This window comes from Podarcis filfolensis, assembly GCF_964270895.1.
Source record: "Podarcis filfolensis genome assembly, chromosome: 8".
Classification (NCBI taxonomy): Eukaryota; Metazoa; Chordata; class Lepidosauria; order Squamata; family Lacertidae; genus Podarcis; species Podarcis filfolensis.
In genome coordinates, this window is record NC_139611.1 from 58,720,094 (window position 1) to 58,741,168 (window position 21,075).

General features: G+C 48.1%; 1 protein-coding gene across 3 annotated transcripts in view; it reads left to right on the plus strand.

The window, feature by feature from the left end:
* Positions 1-1,649: 1,649 nt before the first annotated feature.
* ADGRB2 (adhesion G protein-coupled receptor B2) overlaps positions 1,650-21,075 on the plus strand; it is a 162,311-nt gene continuing 142,885 nt past the window's right edge. The window contains exon 1 of one of the 3 annotated variants that reach the window (XM_083625135.1): positions 1,650-2,318. Coding sequence is in view for 1 of the 3 variants with exons in the window: in XM_083625134.1 (XP_083481260.1) it covers positions 5,126-5,155 (30 nt within the window). In the remaining 2 variants the exon portion in view is untranslated. Of the gene's footprint in view, positions 2,319-3,323; positions 3,810-4,971; positions 5,156-21,075 lie in introns of those variants that run through there. The other 2 variants (XM_083625136.1, XM_083625134.1) reach the window with 2 other exon arrangements.

Sequence of the window (21,075 nt, forward strand, 5' to 3'; positions counted from 1 at the left end):
GCCTATTTCCTTATTATTTTATGGTTGAAAGACGCTGCTTTTGGCAATCTTGGATTAATTAACTCTGAGGGTATCTGACGATTTAGAAATGTTTTTAGATGTTCTGAATTGTTTTTATTTTAATTTATCTCAGGAAACAGGGGCCTGTCTAGGAACATAAGATCTGCTGGATGGGGCCAGAGGCTTATCTTGTCCTGCATTCAGTCCTCACAGCGGCCAACTAGATGTCTGTGGGAAGCTTACAAGCAGGATCTTTGGGAGTCCATAAGGCACCCTGATGGTGAGGCAGTGGACTTGCTTTTCTTCTTGCCTCATTTATTAACCTATTGTGTATTTGTGTACTTCTAAGGTATTCCATATTCTGCATGAATTTTGGAAATAACATTTCCTTACCAATAGATAGAATATTGGGTGTCATTCCAATACTGGGGTATTGATTGGTTTCCACCCTTGTCCTTCTAAACCCCACTCTGTCAACCGCTTTGGGTTTTCTTCTGGGAAAGTATGAGGTTAATGGTTAGAGAGTTGGGCTATGACCTGGGAGACCAGGGTTCAAATCTTCACTCAGTCATTGTCTCTCAACCTAACCTGCCATACAGGTTTTCTGTGGAGAGGAGAGCCATATACACCACCCTTCAGCTCCTTGGAAGGAAAAGCGGTATATAAATGTAATAAATTTAAAGAAAGAAATAAACCAACAATGAGTCAACAGTGTGAAGCAGCAGCAGCAGCAGCAGCAAAAAAAGACAAAGAAAAAAGAAAGAAAGAGCTAATGGTATTCTAGGCTACATCAACAGAAATTCCTGATCAAGGGAAGTAATAACACCACTCTATTCTGCCTTGGTCAGAACACATCTGGAATACTGTGTCCAGTTCTGGGCACCACAACTTAAGAAGGATATTGACAGGCTGGAATGTATGCAGAGGAGGGTGACCAAGATGATCAAGGGTCTAGAAACCAAGCCTTATGAGGAATGGTTGAGGAGATGAGTATGTCTAGCCTGGAAGAGAGGAGACAAGGAGGAGATATGATAGCCATCTTCAAGTATCTCAAGGATGTCACCTGGAAGAGGGAACAAGCTTGTTTTCTCCTGCTCTGGAGGGTGGGATCTAAACCAAGGGCTTCAAGTTACCAGAAAGGAAATTTGGCAAGGAAACATTTGGAAGAACTTTCTGACAGCAAGGGCTGTTTGACATTGGAATGAACTCCCTTGCAAAGTGGTGGCCTCTTCCTTGGAGGTTTCTGAGCAGAGGTTCGGTGGGCATCTGTCAGGGATGCTTAGCTGCGACTCCTGCTTTGCAGAGGGTTGGACCAGATGATCCTTAGGATCCCTTCCAACTGTACAGTTCGATGACATATGAGACAACGATCCAGAGCTAAACTCGGCTTTACCTCTACCTCGCGTGTGAGCCGGTCCTTACTCCCCGGCGAGCCCGCATTAGGACTGCAGCTTTACGGGGACTTCTGAACGAGTCACTTCCCCACCCGCACTGTCGGAAAGCGGGTCGCCCGCATTTCCAAGCCTCGATCTGTCCGGGGCCTCCTTAAAGCCCAGGAAGTCCTTTTCCTCTCTTCTCTCCCTCTCTCCTCTCCTCCTCCTCCTCTTTGGGCTCCCCCCTCCCTCCTTCCTTTCCGCGCAAACTCTTCGCCATGCCTGCTGCTGCCGCCGCTGCCGCCGCCGCTGCCATTGGTATCACACACACTCCAGCGAGAGCCCTGCAGGAGCCGGAGCAGCGCGAGCCCAACCCTGCTGCTGCTGCTGCTGTTGCAAGGAGAGGCGAGGCAAGAGGATCAGCGGCGGCGGCGCCCGGCAGCCCCGGGCCCAGGCGCGCGTGCCTGCCCGCCTGCCTGCCCGCCCGCCTGCCAGAGGGAGGAAGGATGCGAGCCGCTGGCTGCGTTTGCTCCGCAAGGGTCCGTCGTCTGCAGCAGCAGCAGCCCAACCGCTGCCGCCGCCGCCGCCGCCACCAGATCTGGGAAACGCTTGTGCAATAGTTCAAGTGACGCACCGAGGGAGTAGGGAGGGGGGAGATTCCCCCCTCCTCCTCTAATTTTCTTTCTTTCTTTCTTCTTTTTTTGGAAGAAGGTGGAGACTTTTTCATTTTTTGTATCAACTACGGGGTTCATCCGCAGTGCAAGTTAAAAGGAGCCTTTTTAAATGAATCTTCCTTGCATTTGCGCCCCCATCATTTTCTTTCTTTCTTTCTTTTATTAAAAATAATAATATAAATGAATCACCCCCAACGCAAGGGATGGCAAACTTCAGCTCTCTGGCTGCTTCATCGTGGAAGATCTTAAAGTCCTGCTGAACAAAGATCAGGTAAGGAGCACAGGGCTTTGTCCGAGGATGGAAGGAACGGAGAGAGGTGGGCAAAGGCGAGCGCTTGGTCCCCACGCGTTAGCTGCTCGTCGGAATTCCAGCAAACGGCGCTCCCCGCCGCGCCATCGCTCCCACCTGCCTTGCCCATCAAGTGCCCGCGGAGAAGCCGCCGCCGGGCTCCGGAGTAAAGTTGGTTGCGATTGATTGCAGGATGAGTTCTCTTTTCACCCCCGCTTTCCATCCAGCACCTTCCTGCTCCTCTCTTATCTCCCCTCCCCCCCCCCACCGGATTCCATCCCGATTCCTCCTCCTTTCAAATAGATGGCATGGAACGCCAATTAATTGTTAGTATCTTTATTTTACTGTTATTCCTAATTGCTCCGCTTGTGAACGCCGCTCGCAAAATGGCACAACTACTAATCGCAACCTGCCCTCCCCCACGCAAAATTTTCACCCCCCGCCTAAGGTAGCAAGTTTGGTCCTCCTTTTTAGAGTTTGCACATTTAAATAAACAAACGATAAAAAGGTAGCTTTTCTAACGATGATGATGATGATTGCAAATGAGAAAGACTCCCCCCCCCCCACGGATGAGTCGGTTTGGAAGTTTTTTAGACTGATATTTATAGTGGCAGTTTACGGCGGCGTGGGGGTGGCAGAGGCGAGAGAATAAATATCTTTTTGTATGTGTTTCTCGCTCCCGTCTTTGGCCGGGGAGGCGAAAGATACAAGTGTCCGGTTCTTCTTCCTCCTTCTGCTGCATTCACGCGAAAGGTTCTCTTCCCTCCCCTCCTCCCCGCCAAATTCAGCTGTCCGCACCCCCCCCCCCCGCCGGCTGCTTTTTGCTGCTAGCTTTTAACGCCATGAAAACGAATAAGCGTAAATCGGCTACGTCTAATTCGAGGCTTTTAGGTGGTTTTTTGTTTTTTAATGCGTATGTGGATTTATTTATGCAAAAGAGCCGGGGGGGGGGGTGGGAGGGAAGGAGGGAAGGAGATTTTCCCAGCGGATTCCTTTCTTTCGTGCATGCAACTTCCCAACATCGTTTGCATCTGAAATGGGTGCGATCTGAATCATCGCCTGCAAATTTTGGAGAGGTCTCTGTGCATCGGCGGGGGGCGGGGGGAGAGGAAGAGAAAATCGGTGGTCGTTTGGTGTTGCATTACCTAATGCCAGGAAGAAGAAAGAAGGAGAAAAAATTCTCTTTCTCTCGGCGGAAGGCAACAGAGTGTCTCGTTAGCTGGCTAAATTGCAATTGGATTCGGCGGCTCCGGCAGTTTAATTGCTTTGGCTTGCAAGCCGCAGTGTTTCTTCTTTGGGGGGTGGCAACAGGATGCAGGACTCTTCACCCGCCTCCCTTCCCCAAAAGGAACAGATCCAGAATACGGAACGGCTTCTGCTTTGAAGAGAGAAGGTCGATGACAGAAGGCGAGGCGAAGAAGGAAACGGGATTCATTAGGGAAGCTTCACTTCCAACTCCCGTTTTTTAAAAAAGTAATACTGCCCTTTTTTTTCTTTTTCTTTTACAAGGTGGGTGATTCTGTTCAGAAGTGTTTTCTGGCGCCCACTCTAGGAGAAGGAAGAAATGACACTTGGGGGCCAGAGTGCCCTTCTGTCTAAAACACACACTCTTTTGCCTGGTAATGATGATTGGTTCTCACATGTATGTAATCCCTTGCTTTCTCATGACTGACATGTGCATGTGTGAACCAACACCATTAAAAAGGCTTGTGTTTTGGGGTACAGGCATATTCTATCAGTGGTGGTGACAGCTGGATAGCTCATGTATACAACCCCATTTCCACTTGATGCCATAGGCGCTGGGTTTTGACTCTTGAGTTGTATCTTAAAATAAAATTGTGTTATGGGTGCTAGGAGCAGGGTTGAACTTTATTTCCCGATAGATTCTTGTTTGCTTGTGTTGCATTGAGTTACCCCTGATTGGAGGTTGGCTTGTAAACATGCCAGCTATCGCTTGGCGTAAAACTCTCAAGAGGTAAAATGCAACATGCCTACATATTTTCTATTCTTACAACCCATGTCTCACTGACCTCTGCACCTTTGTAAGTGTTCTCAGGCAGAGTCTTAAGAGTGTGGCAGTGAGGCCTTCCAAATAGCTCCGGAGCACAGAATTTTCCCTGGAGATTTGCCAAAGTCAGAATCTGAGCTTTATTTTATTATCTCTTTGTACCGTCTTTCAGCAGCTGTGGTTAGAGAGAGAACACTTAGGGCATGCTGTTCTGTCTATACTTTAATAAAAAATGTGGGTTACTTGTTCCTAACCCTTCTAGTGTGTGAACTAAATATCTTCATAGATCTAAATCAACTTTTGCCAGCCTGGTCATTGCTAGATGTTTTGGACTACGATGCTTATCAACCTCAGTCAAGACATATGGAGGGGAGCACCAGGTTGAAGGCTGGTCTCAATATAAAGTATTTTGTGATGGCTGGATTCAAATACCTGCAGCAGCTTTTGCTATAGACGCTAGTCTGACATTATTCTTTTTGGAGCGATGAATAAGAGGATGTGTGTGTAACATGACAGGGAGTGAAAATGTGCATTTAGATGCTGGTGGGGAGGTGTAGTGAGATGAGTCACTTCTTTGCATCTGCCTTGTTTTTTCCCTTCCCTTCCCTCATTTGCACCGTTGGTTAACATTCTGCTCCGTTCCTCTATGCACTCGCCTCACTGCATTCAGAGGGACAGATTTTGTTGCGATTTCTGGGAACACTTCTGTGACACAAAGGGCGGCTTCAGCTCCCGCGGACCATAGAACAGGGGTGTTGAACATGTGGCTGCCCATCAAACGATGTCGGACTCCCAACTTCCATCAGCCCCGGTGAGCATCTTCAAGGATGATGGGAGCTGTAGTCCAGCGGCATCTGTAGGGCCCCAGGTTCCTCGCCCCGGCTTTAGAGACTAGTGATCCCTTCGAACCCTATTTATTTAATGGGTGCATATGGGACAGTGGGGCAGTTTTTCTGTTTGGTTGAGAGCGCAAGCCACTAGGGGTTGGGGAAGGGCTGGAACTCAGTGGTGGAGCACCTGCTCTGCAGGCAGAAGCTTCCAGGTTCAGTCCCCAATGGCAACTCCAGGCAGGGCTGGGAGAGACTCCTGCCTAAGCCCTGGTGGGGATCCCCTGCCAGTCAGTGATACTGAGCTAGGTAGACCAATGGTCTGACTCAGTATAAGGCAGCTTCCTGTGTTCCAGGAGCAGAGCAAATGCTTTGCATGCAGAAGGACTTAGGTTCAGTCCCCAGCAGCATCTCCAGGTGTGGCTGGGATAGAGCGCTGCCTGAAGCTCTGGAATGTTGCTGCTGGTTGAAGTTTCCAGAGCCAGAAGGACCAAGGATCTCATTTGTTGTAAGGCAGCCAAGAGGTCCTCCTGGTCCCCTCCCCACACCTCAGTGAAGATACACTTGCCAGGAGGGTTGCAAGGTTGTGTGTGGGGGGGGACTATGCTCTCAGCTTCATCTCCCTCTCAACCATATGAGGGTGATATTAATCCTGACCTGCCTTACAGCATCATTGGAAGGATTACCCAGATAGACATGGAGCATTTTGCATGCTCAAATGTGCTACAGATATTCTCAAGTGTTGTTCAGTGTAGAGAATACTATTTTTTTTTGAAAATCTTACAATTAAATCTTAGGCAGGCTTTCCTAGAAGTAGGTTCTATGGAATCCAACAGCTCTCACATTCTAGTATGTGTGCTAAGAATTTGAGCCCAGGCTTAAGTGCTATGGTTTTGGGTGGTTGTGTGTGTGTGTTTTGCAGGATGTTTTATGATCATATTGTTACATAAATCAATATATGTTTAGTGAGAAGCATGCCCCTTGCTGTTCATGGGGCTTGTTCATTAGTAAATGTGTTTTGAATTACAGCCTAAACGTGATTTCTGGATTGCAGAGAAATCTCTCTGTGTATTATATCAGACGTTTTTTGGCATGGCATGCTACAAGACCTTATGGAGCTGGTTCGTTTACTTGCCTCATCACTGAGATTCTTAAGCCAGACTTATAAAATAGTCACTCATCTGCAGTGAGTAGGTTTACCTACTTCCCTTTGCTCATTGTTTGATGCTATGGATTTACAGGTGGGAAGGATTTTCTTTTTTCCTGCCACATCAGATTAGTTAGTGATTCTGGGGCTGTTCTTTACCTTCTCCAGGATCATGCACCTTGCCTCAGTTTCTTGAACTGCTTTGAGCTGGGACTCTGCTCCAGAGCTTGTTTGAACTTCAGGGCTGGAGGCTGTCAAATAACCAGAGCATGTGCAGAGTGCCTATGGCCAAGTAACAGCAGCTAGGCTCCCCAAATTTGGTTTGGGAAGCATGGGTCTCCAGGATGCATCACACATTTTACATGCAAGCTCAAACCCACCCCCATCAGCCTCTCTCTTTCTAGAAATGAACCGCTGCTAGGATTTCTCTGCTCTGTACAGTTGCCTGCCTTGCTCTCCTTCCTTTAGATGCATTAGAATCTGGATTGTGTCAATCAGTCCAGGAGAGATTAATTGTGTGTGTGTGTGTGTGTGTGTGTGTGTGTGTCCATCTGGGACAGCCTTCCCCAAGCTGGTGCCCTCCAGATATTTTAGATTGCAGCACCTATCAACCACAGCACAGCATGACTACTTAGGGCTGGTGAGAGCTGGAGTCCAAAGCATCAGCTTGGGGACAGGCAGAGCTAGGAAATCCTTGCACCCCTCTTGCTGTACAGCTCTGTGGAGAGCTTTGCAGATTGGAGGCAGTGGGCCTCAAGTTGACCGGATGTGTCCCCCACCCTCCACAGCAAGAAAGCCAGCTTGTAGCGGGCTGATGGGTTTTATTTAGTCCTGGTCTCAGCTGACCATGAGATTGGCAGCATCTTCACTCACAGGAAAGGGCCAGTGATGGCAGCCCCCTCCGCTGCTCTAGAAATATGTCTCTCACTGAGTGACCCCTTTTGCCTTTCTAGTCCACTGCTTAATGCTTTGCTCTCTGCGACACGCTCTTGAGATGGCCCCATTTGGCATCTCATTCAGGCACAAGAAGGCAGAAATTGTGAAGTTGCAGAACGGGCATCTCTAGTGTACAGCTGTGAATGGAACCTCTACCCCCACATGGCGATGGAGACAGTGCTGGTTGGGCCCCAGGCAGATCTGTCATCACAGGGTCTTTCCATCTGTGGGATGGAGCTGCAAGCGAGAAATGGAACCAAGGGTAGTGCATGGAGCAGCTTCTGTGGCAGAGTGGGGGACTGGGGTGCCTGGGAATGTGCGCATGGAATGAAACAAAGCCATCATGCTAAATGTGGAGTGTTTAAGTAAGTGGGCTGTTGCTTCTGCGTTCCCAGTAAAGTGACAAGTTCCAGTGGTGGTGGTGGGGTTGTATTTTAAGGAGCTGAATTTGGACATTCAGAGTAAGAATCACCGTCACTGGAATATGCTAAAAGGTTTGGTGGTGGCCACAAAATCGTTGCCAGTGATTGGCTGAGATGCCGGAGTATCACAGAAGAGCACAAAGCAGGCTGCCATTGGACTGAGCTGCTCTGATGATGGAGAAGGGGCAGGGCATGCTAGAGTGGAAAAATAGAAAGAAGTCTGCCTAAGAAACTGAGCATTCTAAGAAGAAAGCTTTGAAGACTTACCCAGCAGGACAAGGTTCACTCAGCCAGGAGGTGGAGAGGGGAAGATAAAAGGGCCCATTCACATACAACCAGTGGCCAACTCTTTGGCTGCAGGCTTTCAGCAGAACTCTTAACCTCATATCTGATGAATGTCTGAAGCTGCTTATGCTGCCGTCTATTCTAGCTGGCAGTGGTTTTCCAGGGTCTTAAGGAGAGGGAAGCCTTTTGTAGTTCTCCAGACCACATCAGGGATTGAACCCAGAAATATCAGCATGCAGAGCAAGAGATAGACCACTAGAAGGGACCAGGGCTTTATTTTGTGAATTCTGAGAACAGGAGATATCTGGACAGGATAAGAAACAGTCTCCAAACTCCTACTGCAGCTGTGCCCAACCTGGTGCCCTCCAGATCAGCTCCCATCAGCCCCCAGCCAGCATGGCCATTCATCTGTGGCTGCCCCTCCCTTGCAGATCAACTCAGGAAATCCAGTTGTAATTCGGTGAGAGTGCTTAGCTTCTGTTTCATCCAGAGTCTGTAATTCCTCCCGATGCGACAGCTGTCACGGCGCAAGGGAGAGCACGAGGAACGTGTCACATTTGATAAGGACACTCTAGCCAGCTAATTTCTGCCCAGGAGGACAGGGAGAAATTGCTCTGAAATCCAGTGCAATCCTGCAATGCTCTTTTCCTTGCATCTCCTCCCAAGTCCCTTCTCTTGTGTTTTGCATGACAGAATTACATCGCATGGCATAGTTAGAGAAGTTGTGCTTAAAACAGCTCCCTCCTCCCCTCCTGCCCCTTGGAAGACTCCCGTCTTCTTGCTTCATCAAGGGAGCTGTGCATTTTGAAGCAAACTGACCCAATTTGCAACTCCCAGATTAATACATAGATTGGAACGTATTTATACTTTGGATTTTGCACTTGTGAATTTTGCAGTGGAGTTCTCTGCTCAAAAAACATGTCACGATTAATAAAAAAAATAGTTTTGAATAAAATACATTTAGAAATGCATTCATTGAGATAAAATACTTTTTTAAAAATCACAAATTAATGTGCACCTGCAAAATGAACAGAGACCAGAAATAGACTGATCTGTCTGTTCTTAACCCCTTTTGTAAAAGAAGCCACTTGTGCAGAGATGTTTGTAAGGCTGTGGTTGGATATACACTTGGGGAACCTTTTTCAGATAGGGGGTCACATGCCGGGGTAGGCAGGGCCAGAGGAAGTAGTGGGTGGGGCAATGGGTAGGCAACTCCCACTTTTGTAGTCAGCTGCATTCCAGTCACACACAAAAAGTCAGAGGCTTCCACCCCAAGCCATCTTTCCATCTTTCCAGCTTCCAAGCAACCAAAGAGATTTTCCAGCTGCAGAACTGCACTTGCAGGGGTAGGCCTGGGGAGCGATATAGCCTCAGAAGGGGAACCATGGCTTGGGAAGAGTCCTGTTGGCCAGATAGAGAGAACTGGAGGACCTATGGATCACTTCCACCTGGGTTGGGAAACCTCAGGCTGGTTCCCCAACCAGGGTGGGAGGGACCCATAGGTCTCTTCGGGGGGGGGGGGTTGGAGTCTTTGGACTATTAGAGGGTTGAGTGACATAAGAGAACTTTGTGACTGCTGTGCAGGAACCTGTCCTTTTCTTAATTTTGGTTGTCAACAAAGATAGAAGCCATGTTAAGTTAGAGTAGGTCCATTGAAATTAGTGAATGCTAATTTCATGCTATGAGTTCATAGAATCATAGAGTTGTAAGGGACCCCAAGGGTCATGTAGTCCAACCCCATTCACTGCAGGAATCACAGCTAAAGAAACCCTGACAGATGGCCATCCAACCTCTGTTTACAAACCTCCAAAGAAGGAGAGTTTGCCACCTTCTGAGTTAGACCCATTAATTTCGATAGATCTGCCCTGAGTAAAACTTAGTTGAGTATTACCCAATGTTAGGGCAAGCCTGTTTATCATAGTGAAGGACAATGGGCCAATGCTCCAACTAGGGCAGGTATCCCGCTTTCTCATAGACCTCTGTGGTCCCTTTTCACTTTTGGGGAGATTGTGAGAGAGTCCTGCTAGGAACATTGGGAGCTGCCTTACACTAATTTGGGCTGTCGGACGATCTAGATTCTAGCTCATGTTCAAGCAAGCTACAGTTTGCCTAGACAAACTCTGTCTTTGTGTTATGTGCTAACCAGGCCATTTTGTGATTTAAGACGGTTTAATACCTGCCAATATATTACATGCAGAGCCTACTGCAAAGAATGTTATAGGTTTAACTCTTTTTTACCCCGAAATGGAAACACAGCTTTGGCATGGTTTTCCAGTGTGGTTGCCTGGAGACCAATCTTTTTCATCCACAGGGGACTTGGTTCCTTTTCTGGAGGTTTGCATTATGCTCATCACACCATCCAATTAAGCTGCACCCCATGAGGCATCAGGGATCTGAAGCAGCCGGAAAGACTGGGTTTGAGGGCTATTGCCAATGTGGGTCAGCATTGCTGGATGAGACCAGCAGGCCATTGGTCTGGCTTGGCAGGATGCAGCTCCTTCTATCATTAGAGAAGCCTTTCTTGGAAGTGCTGTCCACTGCCCAGGAGAGTCAGCATCTCTTGATTGTAGCAAGTATCTGGGTCTCCTGTCAGCTCCTATCTCAGAAGCAGATCTTGCAGAGCAAAGCAGTCTGTTCTCTTGAGGTTTGCAGGATTTGACTAATAAAAGTCAAGATTGAGAAGATAAGAAAAGGAGAGGCAAGGAGAGATTAGTGATTAGACAAGGAGCAGAGAGAGAGACATAAAAATACTCATTGTCTTAAGTTTAGGCTGGGGACATTCCAGCTGTGGCCCACAAGAAGAGTGTGAGGGCAACAGTCATCAGGCCTCAAGGATTGGTATTTGCTGTTGTTGTTTTCAGTCTGCACATGTTATGTAATTGATTATGTCCTCCCCCCATCCCAATTTGCAGAGTGATTCCTTTGCATTGAAATGAATGGGATGTAATGATATAATGGCAATGCAATTTACTTTAAGTGATGTGATGAATTACATAATTTTGCTACAGTGGACAATAACAGCATGAGAAGAGCCTGTTGGATTAGGCCAGTGGCCTCTCTAGTCCACCCTCCTATTCTCATGTGGAAGGCCTGCAAGCAAGACCTGAGCACATAAGCACTTTCCTCTCCTGTGGATCCCAGCAACTGAGATTCAGAAGCATTTCTGCATCCAGCTGTAGACACAGAGTGTAGCCATTGTGGCTAGCCTTCTTCAACTTGAATCTGCCCAGTCCTCTTTTAAAGCCACCCGAGTTGGTAGCCATCATTGCCATCATAATGAAACAAACAATGTCATTTTTGGCAGAAGACGAAGTGCAGCAGAAAGGACACAGTGCTTTGTGTGATGAATGCAGAACGAAACAGAGAACAAGGTTTCCTTACATCCCTAGAGGCAAGGCGGGGGTTGACTTCCAAGGAGAAATAGATGGCTGGAGGGGCAGAAGTTGAAAGGCAGGCAGGGAGGGCTCACAACTGAATGCAACAGTCAGGAAACAGCAGCTGCTGCTGAGTGGGTAACAGGATGCTTAAGAGGGATGAGCTGGGTTGGTTGCAAGGGCCTGGTGCTTCCTGATTGGCTTGCAGAGTCAGCTGAATATATTCAAGCAGGATGTCAGTTGACTTTCTTCAGGCTGGAACTGCAGTCTAGGGGGCTCCCCTCCCACCTAAGACCTGGGCACATCCACACCTCACATTTAAAACCCTATGATAACACATTAAACCATCATGGCTCCCCACAGGGAGTTTGTTAAGGGTGCTGAGAGCTGTCAGTAGATCCCCTCTATTTCCCCTCAAAGAGCTACAACCCCCAAAGTTCCTTGTGCAAAGGGATTTATTACTAAACCACTCTGAGAACTGTAGCTCTGAGAGGGGAGCGGGGGTCTCCTAATACAGTAACTCTCATCATCTGGCACAAACTACAGATCCCAGGATTCTTTGAGGGAAGCCATCCCTGTTCACAGTGGCATCATGGTGATACTGCAGCCCCAAGGAACACAGGAAGCTGCCTTATACTGAATTATACTGGCCCATCTAACTTATACTGGCCCATCTAACTCCATATTTGTCCAGTCCTATTTTAACACTATTGAAATACAACTCCCCTCAGCCCCAGCCAGAAGAATGCACCTGGAGAGCACCAGTGCAGTGAAGGCCCTTCTACATAATAATAATAATAATAATAATAATAATAATAATAATAATAATAATAATAATTTATTATTTATACCCCGCCCATCTGGCTGGGCCTCCCCAGCCACTCTGGGCGGCTTCCATAGAAACCAAAAATACAGTAAAATATCACACGTTAAAAACTTCCCTGAACAGGGATGCCTTAAGATGTCTTCTGAATGTCAGGTAGTTGTTTATCGCTTTGACATCTGCTGGAAGGGCGTTCCACAGGGCGGGCGCCGCTACCGAGAAGGCCCTCTGCCTGGTTCCCTGTAGCTTTGCTTCTCGCAATGAGGGAACCGCCAGAAGGCCCTCGGCGCTGGACCTCAGCGTCCGGGCAGAATGATGGGGGTGGAGACGCTCCTTCAGGTATACTGGACTGAGGCCGTTTAGGGCTTTAAAGGTCAGCACCAACACTTTGAATTGTGCTTGGAAATGTACTGGGAGCCAATGTAGGTATTTCAAGACCGGTGTTATATGGTCTCGGCGGCTGCTCCCAGTCACCAGTCTAGCTGCCGCATTCTGGATTAGTTGTAGTTTCCGAGTCACCTTCAAAGGTAGCCCCACGTAGAGTGCATTGCAGTAGTCCAAGCGGGAGATAACCAGAGCATGCACCACTCTGGCGAGACAGTCCACAGGCAGATAGGGTCTCAGCCTACGTACCAGATGGAGCTGGTAAACAGCTGCCCTGGACACAGATTTGACCTGTGCCTCCATGGACAGCTGTGAGTCCAAAATGATTCCCAGGCTGCGCACCTGGTCCTTCAGGGGCACAGTTACCCCATTCAGGACCAGGAATCCTCCACACCTGCCCGCCTCCTGTCCCCCGAAAACAGTACTTCTGTCTTGTCAGGATTCAACCTCAATCTGTTAGCCGCCATCCATCCTCCAACCGCCTCCAGACACTCACACAGGACCTTCACCGCCCTCACTGGTTCTGAGCAAAACAGGGGCCCATCTGTGAAAATAGCACAGCAGCAAGCTTAAAAAAAATGAAGAGAAGGAACTCCATATAAATAGCCAGTGAAATTAATTGCTGTGGGATGCTGGGAGTGGCCATTGCCTCAACTGCCTTTAAAAACAAATTAGAGAAATGCGCTCGGATTGGGCCTCTTCATGACTGCCAGACGTGACAGCTAGTGGAGCGATACTCCCCCCACCCACCCCAGTCTGGAGACAGACTGCAGCAACTGCGGATCACATGGGACTCCCCCTGCCACCACCGCCCCTCACACAAAATACAGCAGATAAGAAACATACGAAGAGGGGATCTGTGGCAGAGAGAAAGGAAGAGAACAGGAAACGCAATCCTAATAGGGCATGGATTTTGCCATTGTATGTAGTCATTGATTTACAGCGGCTTTCACCAAGCTGCTGCTCTCCAGATAACATCTGGAGGGCACCAGGTTGGTGAAGGCTGTTCGTGGAGGTAAAGGCTACCAATGGCTACTAGCCATGATAGCTCTGCTCTGCTTCCATGGTTGGAGGCAGTAATGCTTCTGAATACCCATTGCTGGAAGCCACAGGAGGGCAGAGGGCTCTTGTGCGTGGGTCCTGCCTTTGGGTTTCCCACAGGCGTCTGGTTGGCCACTGGGAGCCCAGCTTAGTGGCCTAGGTGTGTCATTGGCCTGATTCAACAGCAGGGCTCCTCTTACATTCTTAACCAAGTTCTGCGTTTTGTTTTTCCCTGCTTTACAATGCCAGCTCCCAGACTAAGCTAAGGAGAGTATGCTACGTTAACATTTCTCAAACTTCCAGTAACCGGGGTACACACTTCTTTGTTCTGTGCTGAAATCAGGGTTGTGCTTTGCTTCTCAAAGTTATAAAGCCAGAGTTGCCTGTGATTGTCACAGGTGCAAAACTGGTCATGTGGCAAGGAGAGGAGGAAGGAAGGTCGACCCAGTGTAAGCGGATCCTAAAAACCTCTTGGCATGGTTCTACTGCTAATGTCCACTCCTCCATTGGGTATCCCAGGGCCATTTGCCTCCTGCTGCAGCCTCGATCCAGGTCAGCCCTTCTGCATCTACAAATAAGGCTCCCACTGATGTGCTGGGAGGTGTGCTGGGAGGTGTGCTGGGAGGTTTTTTTCCAGTGCAAATAGCAATTCTGTGTTTGTCTCTCTGTGTATGTGTCTGCTCCAGATCAGGGTAACAGCAGGGAACAGAAAATGTTTAACCCCCTTCTGCTACTCCTAAGAACACAAACAGAGCCTGCTGGATCAGTCCAGTGGTCCATCTTGTCCACCCTCCTGTTCCCATAGTGGTCAACCAAATGCCCCAATCAGAAGCCCCAAAATAGGACCTGATCACCTGCCCCCCACAGTTTGTACTCTACTCTGCCAGGTAGCTGATCTGGATCCAGCTCATGTACCTGTGTGTTGTTAAACCATTCTTGCAATTGTTCGTGTGGTATAGAAGTTAGCGTGTCAGACTAGGACCTGGGAGACCAGGGTTCAAATCCTCACTCAGACAGGGAGCTCCCAGGGTGACCACAGGCCAGTCACTGTCTCTCAGCCTAAACATACCTCACAGGACTGTTATGAAGATAAAATGGGGGTGGCAGGGAGAGGAGTCTACATCTACCTGTGTTCATAGCAGGAAAGGTGAGGTGTAAACTAATTGCAAATTGGGGTCACAGGGAAAAGGAGGCCCTAAATCCAGGTGTTCCCTTATTATGATGGCTGCATGTGAATTAGTAGTTATGAAGGTTCAATGTTGAGCTAGATGTGCCTTGGGGCAAAGCAAGTCACAGCAGCTCTTATACTGGTGCAAAGCAAAGGATGTTACAGTATTCCATTGGATTAGCTTAGTGGTGGAAAGACTGATGCAGGAATTGGGAGGTCCATTGCATGTTCAGATTTTTGCCTCTTCCAGGAACTCTCGGGGGTGTCTTAGAATGGTCAGCCCCATATCTGTCTGCACTGTGAGACTACCTTGCAGGGTGGTTGTAAGGGTAGTAGTATAGTAATGTGAAACACTTTTTTATAAATAATAATAATAATAATAATAATAATAATAATAATAATAATAATTTTTTATTATTTATACCCCGCCCATCTGGCTGGTCTTCCCCAGCCACTCTGGGCGGCTTCCAAAAAAATATTAAAATACTGTAATACATCAAACATTAAAAGCTTCCCTAAACAGGGCTGCCTTCAGATGTCTTCTAAAAGTCTGGTAGTTGTTGTTCTCTTTGACATCTGGTGGGAGGGCGTTCCACAGGGAGGGCGCCACTACCGATGTTCAATGTTTCTGTTGCTGCTGTTGCCCCCAACTCTAGTCCCAGTGCTCTCCCTGATCTCACCACTCTCTCTCTCTCTCCCTCTCTCTCTCCCCCTCTCCCCCTCCCCCCCCACCAGGCATGGGCAGTCCTGTAAATCACTCAAGGCTATAAGGCAGGCACAGAGTGTTCTCTGGCAGGGAATAATCCTTAATCTTGGAGCAGCTTTTAAACTCAAACTCGCATTTGGAAGACCTTTGAAAAAAATTTTTTTAATGACAGTTAAGGTAAAATAAATTCCCAAAAAGGGCCGCCTGGCTGCCAGTGATAGCGACTCTGATCCAGCGATTGGCAAAAAGCATCGCTGTTAACGACATCAGCTTGGTGAATTGTGCCAAAGATGCATTCAGGCTCCTTGGAATGGAGAGTGGCAGCGGGCCAGGAAGGGAGAAAAGGAGCCTTCCCCTGGCTCCCGGCCCAGTGGGATGTTCTGTAGGCACTTCTAGGCAAACCCCTCTCCTTCCCCCACCAACCTCCCTCAACATTGGGCTGTACTCTGGACAGCTTTCATTGCATGCCACACGAATGCCAGTTTTCTGGGATTGTCTCCCTTGTGCAGCCTCCTGTGAAACCATTCTTCAGTCTGGGGCCTGCCATTTACCAGGCAAGCACTGGGGCTGTCAAAGAGGAGATCCCAGCCACTTTGCTCCTCCCCAGACCTCCTTGGCTTGGTTAAGAAGGGAAGAGCTCAGCCCTAAGCCTGGATTCAGATGACCTGCTAAGCCAAAGTGTGGCTTAGCTCAGTGTGGCCAGGGAGCAGAAGGGACCAGAGAGGAGCACAGCAGCTGCAGCTCCTCTCTGAAGGCACGACCTGTTTCAGTGAGCCATAGTTTGGCTTACAGTGTCATGAGAATCCATATTTTTCTTTGAAATTGGGTGCAAGTGTCAAGCTGATGTCTGAATGCAAAACAGGATTATGAGTTCCAAATTTCATTGTGATGTCTCATTGCTTGAGGGAGGTATTAGTGTGCTCTACAACTTTCTTGGCTCCTTTCTTGGGGCTTGAGCTGGCTTCCAAACGTCAAATGGAGAATTTTGCCCAGAATTTGCAATTCTCATACCTCTGTGTTTGAGGCAGATACTATTCTGCTAAGGTTCAAGTTTTGCAAGCAAACAGGGGGCTGGCATACTGCCAAATTAGACCAAAATCTCGCTGTGCTCATGCCTCCCCTGTCTCCAATAGCTCTTGCATACTTTGGCTAGAAATGGCCCCAGAGGTCTAGTAAAACCCCAAAGGAGGATCATTTGCTAACAACAATTAGCCCCACCGAGAGCAGACAGAGGTTGGCCAAGGGCCCCTTCTAACTGTCGGTTAGGCTGCTTTGGCATCACAGAGAGAGAGAGAGAGAGTCTGAAGCGTGAAAAGCAAAAATGGAGATTTCCCAAACACAAGGAGTGAATGTGGTGGTGAGGACATCTCTTCTTCGCATCTGTGGGAAGAAGAGAGGCAAAACTATTAAGGATGGCCTGAAAAATGAGTCCAAAGCCTGAAAATGAAAGAACATGTAAGGCCACATCATCTTAAAAAAGGAAACACATCCTGCTTCTAGTCTGCTAACCACCAGGGCATACAGGTGTCTTCCAAATACTCTTTAAGTTGTGCAGGTTCCCTTGGTGGGAAGACTCACTTCAGAATCTAGAGCAGTTGCACTTTGATAGCAACAGCCCCAAAGGGACATCCAAAGATGTTAGGAAGAAGTGCAGATCAACTGAGGAGTAGTAGTAGTTATTGTCCCTTCTCTGTTCATCAAACAGTCAGTCTGATGACCAGGGAGAGAGTGGATGGCAGGTCCATCAGTTAGTGCGCTCTTCCCAATTACTTTATTTCCCCCTATGGTCACTGAAATTGGTGGGGTCATGGTGGAGCCACCAAGCTCAAGGTTTAGTGCCCTTGCCTTAAGGTATACTACATCTAAGCCATGTACAGCTTTAAAGGTACTCAACAACACTTTGAACTGTGCACTGAAACAGATGGATAACCACCAAGGCAGCTGTTGCAGCATTAGTGCAACACATGTGCAATCACCAACATCCTTGCATCTGCATACTGGAACAGCTGGTGCTCTTTGACGGTTTTCCATGGAGAATGTGTTTCAGTCATCCACCCTGGATGTAACTGTGGAGGCTTGTGTTCCTATGGTCAAGATGGATGAGTGCAGCTAGCTCAACAGCTTCAGCTGGCCAAAAAGCACTCCTGGATGGAGTTGCCAGCTGGCCATCCAGGTGTAATGCCTCCTCCAGTGTGATCCAGCATGTCTTGTAAATTTAGTGCATCTTCACAGGGAATGAAAGGAGGATTTTGAGTCTTTTGCTATGTACTTTTGACTGCAGCCGTAGTCAAGAGGTCCAGGGGCCTTAAAAACTTCCTGGTGAACATTGTAGACCATGGTTTGGATCCAGCTAAGTTTGACAGCAGTGACCAGGCTTAGTGGCTGATGGGTCTTGTTGCTGGTCAGGAGGTACAACAATTCCTTGCTGATCCCACAGAAGTCAGGTGTGTAGCTTCCTCATACCTGATATAGACAGACCAGGCTTCTAGATAGCTCCTTGCTTGGTCTCCCGTGATGAATACATTTTGTCTCCAGGTGACCAGGAATCAAAAGCTTTGTGAACACTTTGTCCCAACTACCTCGCCACAAATGACCAAACTTGGGGATGTGTGGCCCTATGGATTATTCAAAATGATGATAGGCTGGTCTTTACCATGGCCATTCTTAGAAGATGGCACAAAACTAATTCGTGTGGGTCTTGCATTTTACCCCGCAATATGTGTGGGTGAGATTGACGTAGCGCTGCAGTATCTCTGCCTGCCTCTCTTGTCCTCTGCCCTCCAAGCCAATGCTGCTCCTTCCTTTCTTCTGTGAGACACCCTCACAGAAGTCATTCAGTCACTTCTAGCTTTGGGGAACGAGAAGCTTTGTCTGGCTTTTCTTTTCTCTTTTCTTTCTTTTCTGCCCTTAATTGAAATTCTGTGAAGTCTCTCTGAATTATAATCAGGTCTTTGAGGAATTGCCCTATCTTCCTGTTGCTACTATGATGTTATCAGGAAAACATCTATACCCTTTTGAAGAAATCTGTCTTCTGATGGAAGAGCAGAGGAGGAGCCGTTCTCTGGCATTACGGAGCTTAAATTCTGCTTTCAAGGTAAAAATTGTGGGGATGTCCCTTTCCACAAAGCCAAAACATGGGACTCTCCTTTTTTTCTCTGCAAAACATACAGTCCTTTCCTGAAAACATCACCCACAGAGGGGTATCCAGCAACGGCAGTTGTGTTGTGGCCCCAGACCAGGACTCCATGAAGCCAGAGTCCTCTGGCAGCTGCAACTCCAAGGAGAAGCTGGATCTTCTTCTTGGTCCATCCTGTGCAGGTCTGTGGGCACAGGAGCCTCACCTGAGAAGGCATCTCTGCTGCTAAACGCCAATGCCTGGTCCACAGACTCCTCAGGGGGTCATGAGAGGTGCCCCAAGGAGAGAGCCCCACATTTGAAAAAACACATTGCCCTGAAGGAGGCAACAGCAGCACAGCACGTTGAAGAACCCAGCTAAGCACCCAACACACCCTAAAGCAGCCTTCACCAACCTGATGCCTTCCAAATTTTTTGGACAACAACTCCCATCATCCCCAGCCAATACAGAACTTGCCGGATGGCTGATCCATCCCAATTCAACAGCTTCAAAAATACCTTAAAAACACCAACAACTGGATAATGCCAAAACATGCTTTCTAGTGCTGGTCAGCAAGAGTCCCTTGGAAGCTCACAAAGAGGTGGTGGCTACCCAACCATTTATTCCCAGCATCTAATCATTTTGTAGTCTGCCTCCCTAAGCGGAGGCTCAGTTCAGCTGCTATGGTTAAAAGCCTTTGACTTGACCCATCTTTCATTAATTCCTCCGAGCCTTCTTTTTAAAAGCTGCATCTCTTAACATTGCTGTATTATTTTTGATCCTCCTCCTCCTCCAAGGAACTCATGGCAGAAAACACGGTCCCCTCCTACCATTTTTATCACCACAATTGCCTTTTGAGGTGGGTTAGACTGACAGAGGGTGACTGGCCCAGGCTCGCCTAATGAATTTTATAGCTGTATGGAGAACTGAGCTGTGCTTTCCTGATCTGAGTCCAATACTCTTAAGAGGTTGATCTCCCATCAGCCTCAGCCAGCCTGGCCAATGATCATGGATGGTGGGAGGTAGAATCCAGCCCGATTTCCAGAGCAGCAGGTTCCTTTCCTCTGTTTCGGGCCACTACACCATGCTATTCCCCATTGCCAACCTGGTGCTGTCAAGCCAGCACAGCCCACAACTGGAGGGCACCAGGATGCCATCACCTAATCTAAGTTAACATTTTATTGAACAACATGCCTTTTGGCACGTTGAAAAATGTCTGGTCGGTGGGATAGCCCCACCAATAGCTCTTTCCTGGAGGCTGTGCAGAGGAATCCTGGGTTCCACCACCCAGCTGGGGAGGCATCTGCAGCTTGGCTTTGGGATTATGAGATGAGGAAGCTGGATTGCAGTGGGCCAGCTTTTCTGCAGCAGAGCACTCCCTTATTCTCACACACCCCCTTGCCGGCTGCTGCTGAGTGAGATAATGAACATTCTAAACAAAGGCTAATTGTCTTATAACTGCGCCGGCCTCTCTTGGCTGCGGAAAAAGACCTCACAGGCTCCCCTCTGCCTGGTAAATGACTGGAATGGGGCTGCGGAAAAGGCAGCGAGGGGCATCACTGTCTCCCGGTGCTCAGTTTTCCTGCTGCTTGTGATGCAACTGTCTGGTGCTAGTAGGGAGGGAGGAAGAGTTTTGTCGGTCTGTACAGTGGTACCTCAAGTTACAGACGCTTCAGGTTACAGACGCTTCAGGTTACAGACTCCCCTAACGCAGAAATAGTACCTCGGGTGAAGAACTTTGCTTCAGGATGAGAACAGAAATCGTTCTCTGGCGGTGCAGTGGCAGTGGGAGGCCCCATTAGCTAAAGGGGTACCTCAGGTTAAGAATAGTTTCAGGTTAAGAACGGACCTCCAGAACAAATTAAGTTCTTAGCCCAAGGTACCACTGTATTTTAGAGCAGAGAGGGGGAACTAGCAGCCCCATCCCAGATGGTGTTGGGCTTCAGCTCGCATCATCCCTAATCATTATTGGCCGTGTTGACTGGGGCTAATGGGAATTGGAGTTCCAAGAGGAAGGGTCGTAGCTCAGTGGTAGAGCAACTGCCTTGCATGCAGAAGGAGGCATCTCCAGGTAGACCTGTTAAAGATTTCTCCCTGAAACCCTGGAGAGCTGCTGTCAGTCTGTGTAGACAATGCTGAGCTGGATGGACCAATGGTCTGATTCATCACAAAGCAGCTCCCTAACATCTGGAGTGCCAGCGGTTCTCTGCCTTTGCCTTAAAGGACTCTGACCTCATTGGCTGGCTTACATGCAGATTGGAACATATTTCTCCAAAATCTGTGGTGCAGGTTTGGTGGGAAAACATGTATAGAATTGTAGAGTTGGAAGGAATCCTGGGGTCATCTAGTTCAACCCCCTGCAATGCAGGAATCTCCATTCAATCATATGTACCAATGTGCAATTTCTGGGGAATATGTCTACAAAAATGCATATTTTAGGGAATATGTCTACAAAACCTGCATATTTTAGAGGAAGAGCATGTGGAAAACTAGATATTGGGGG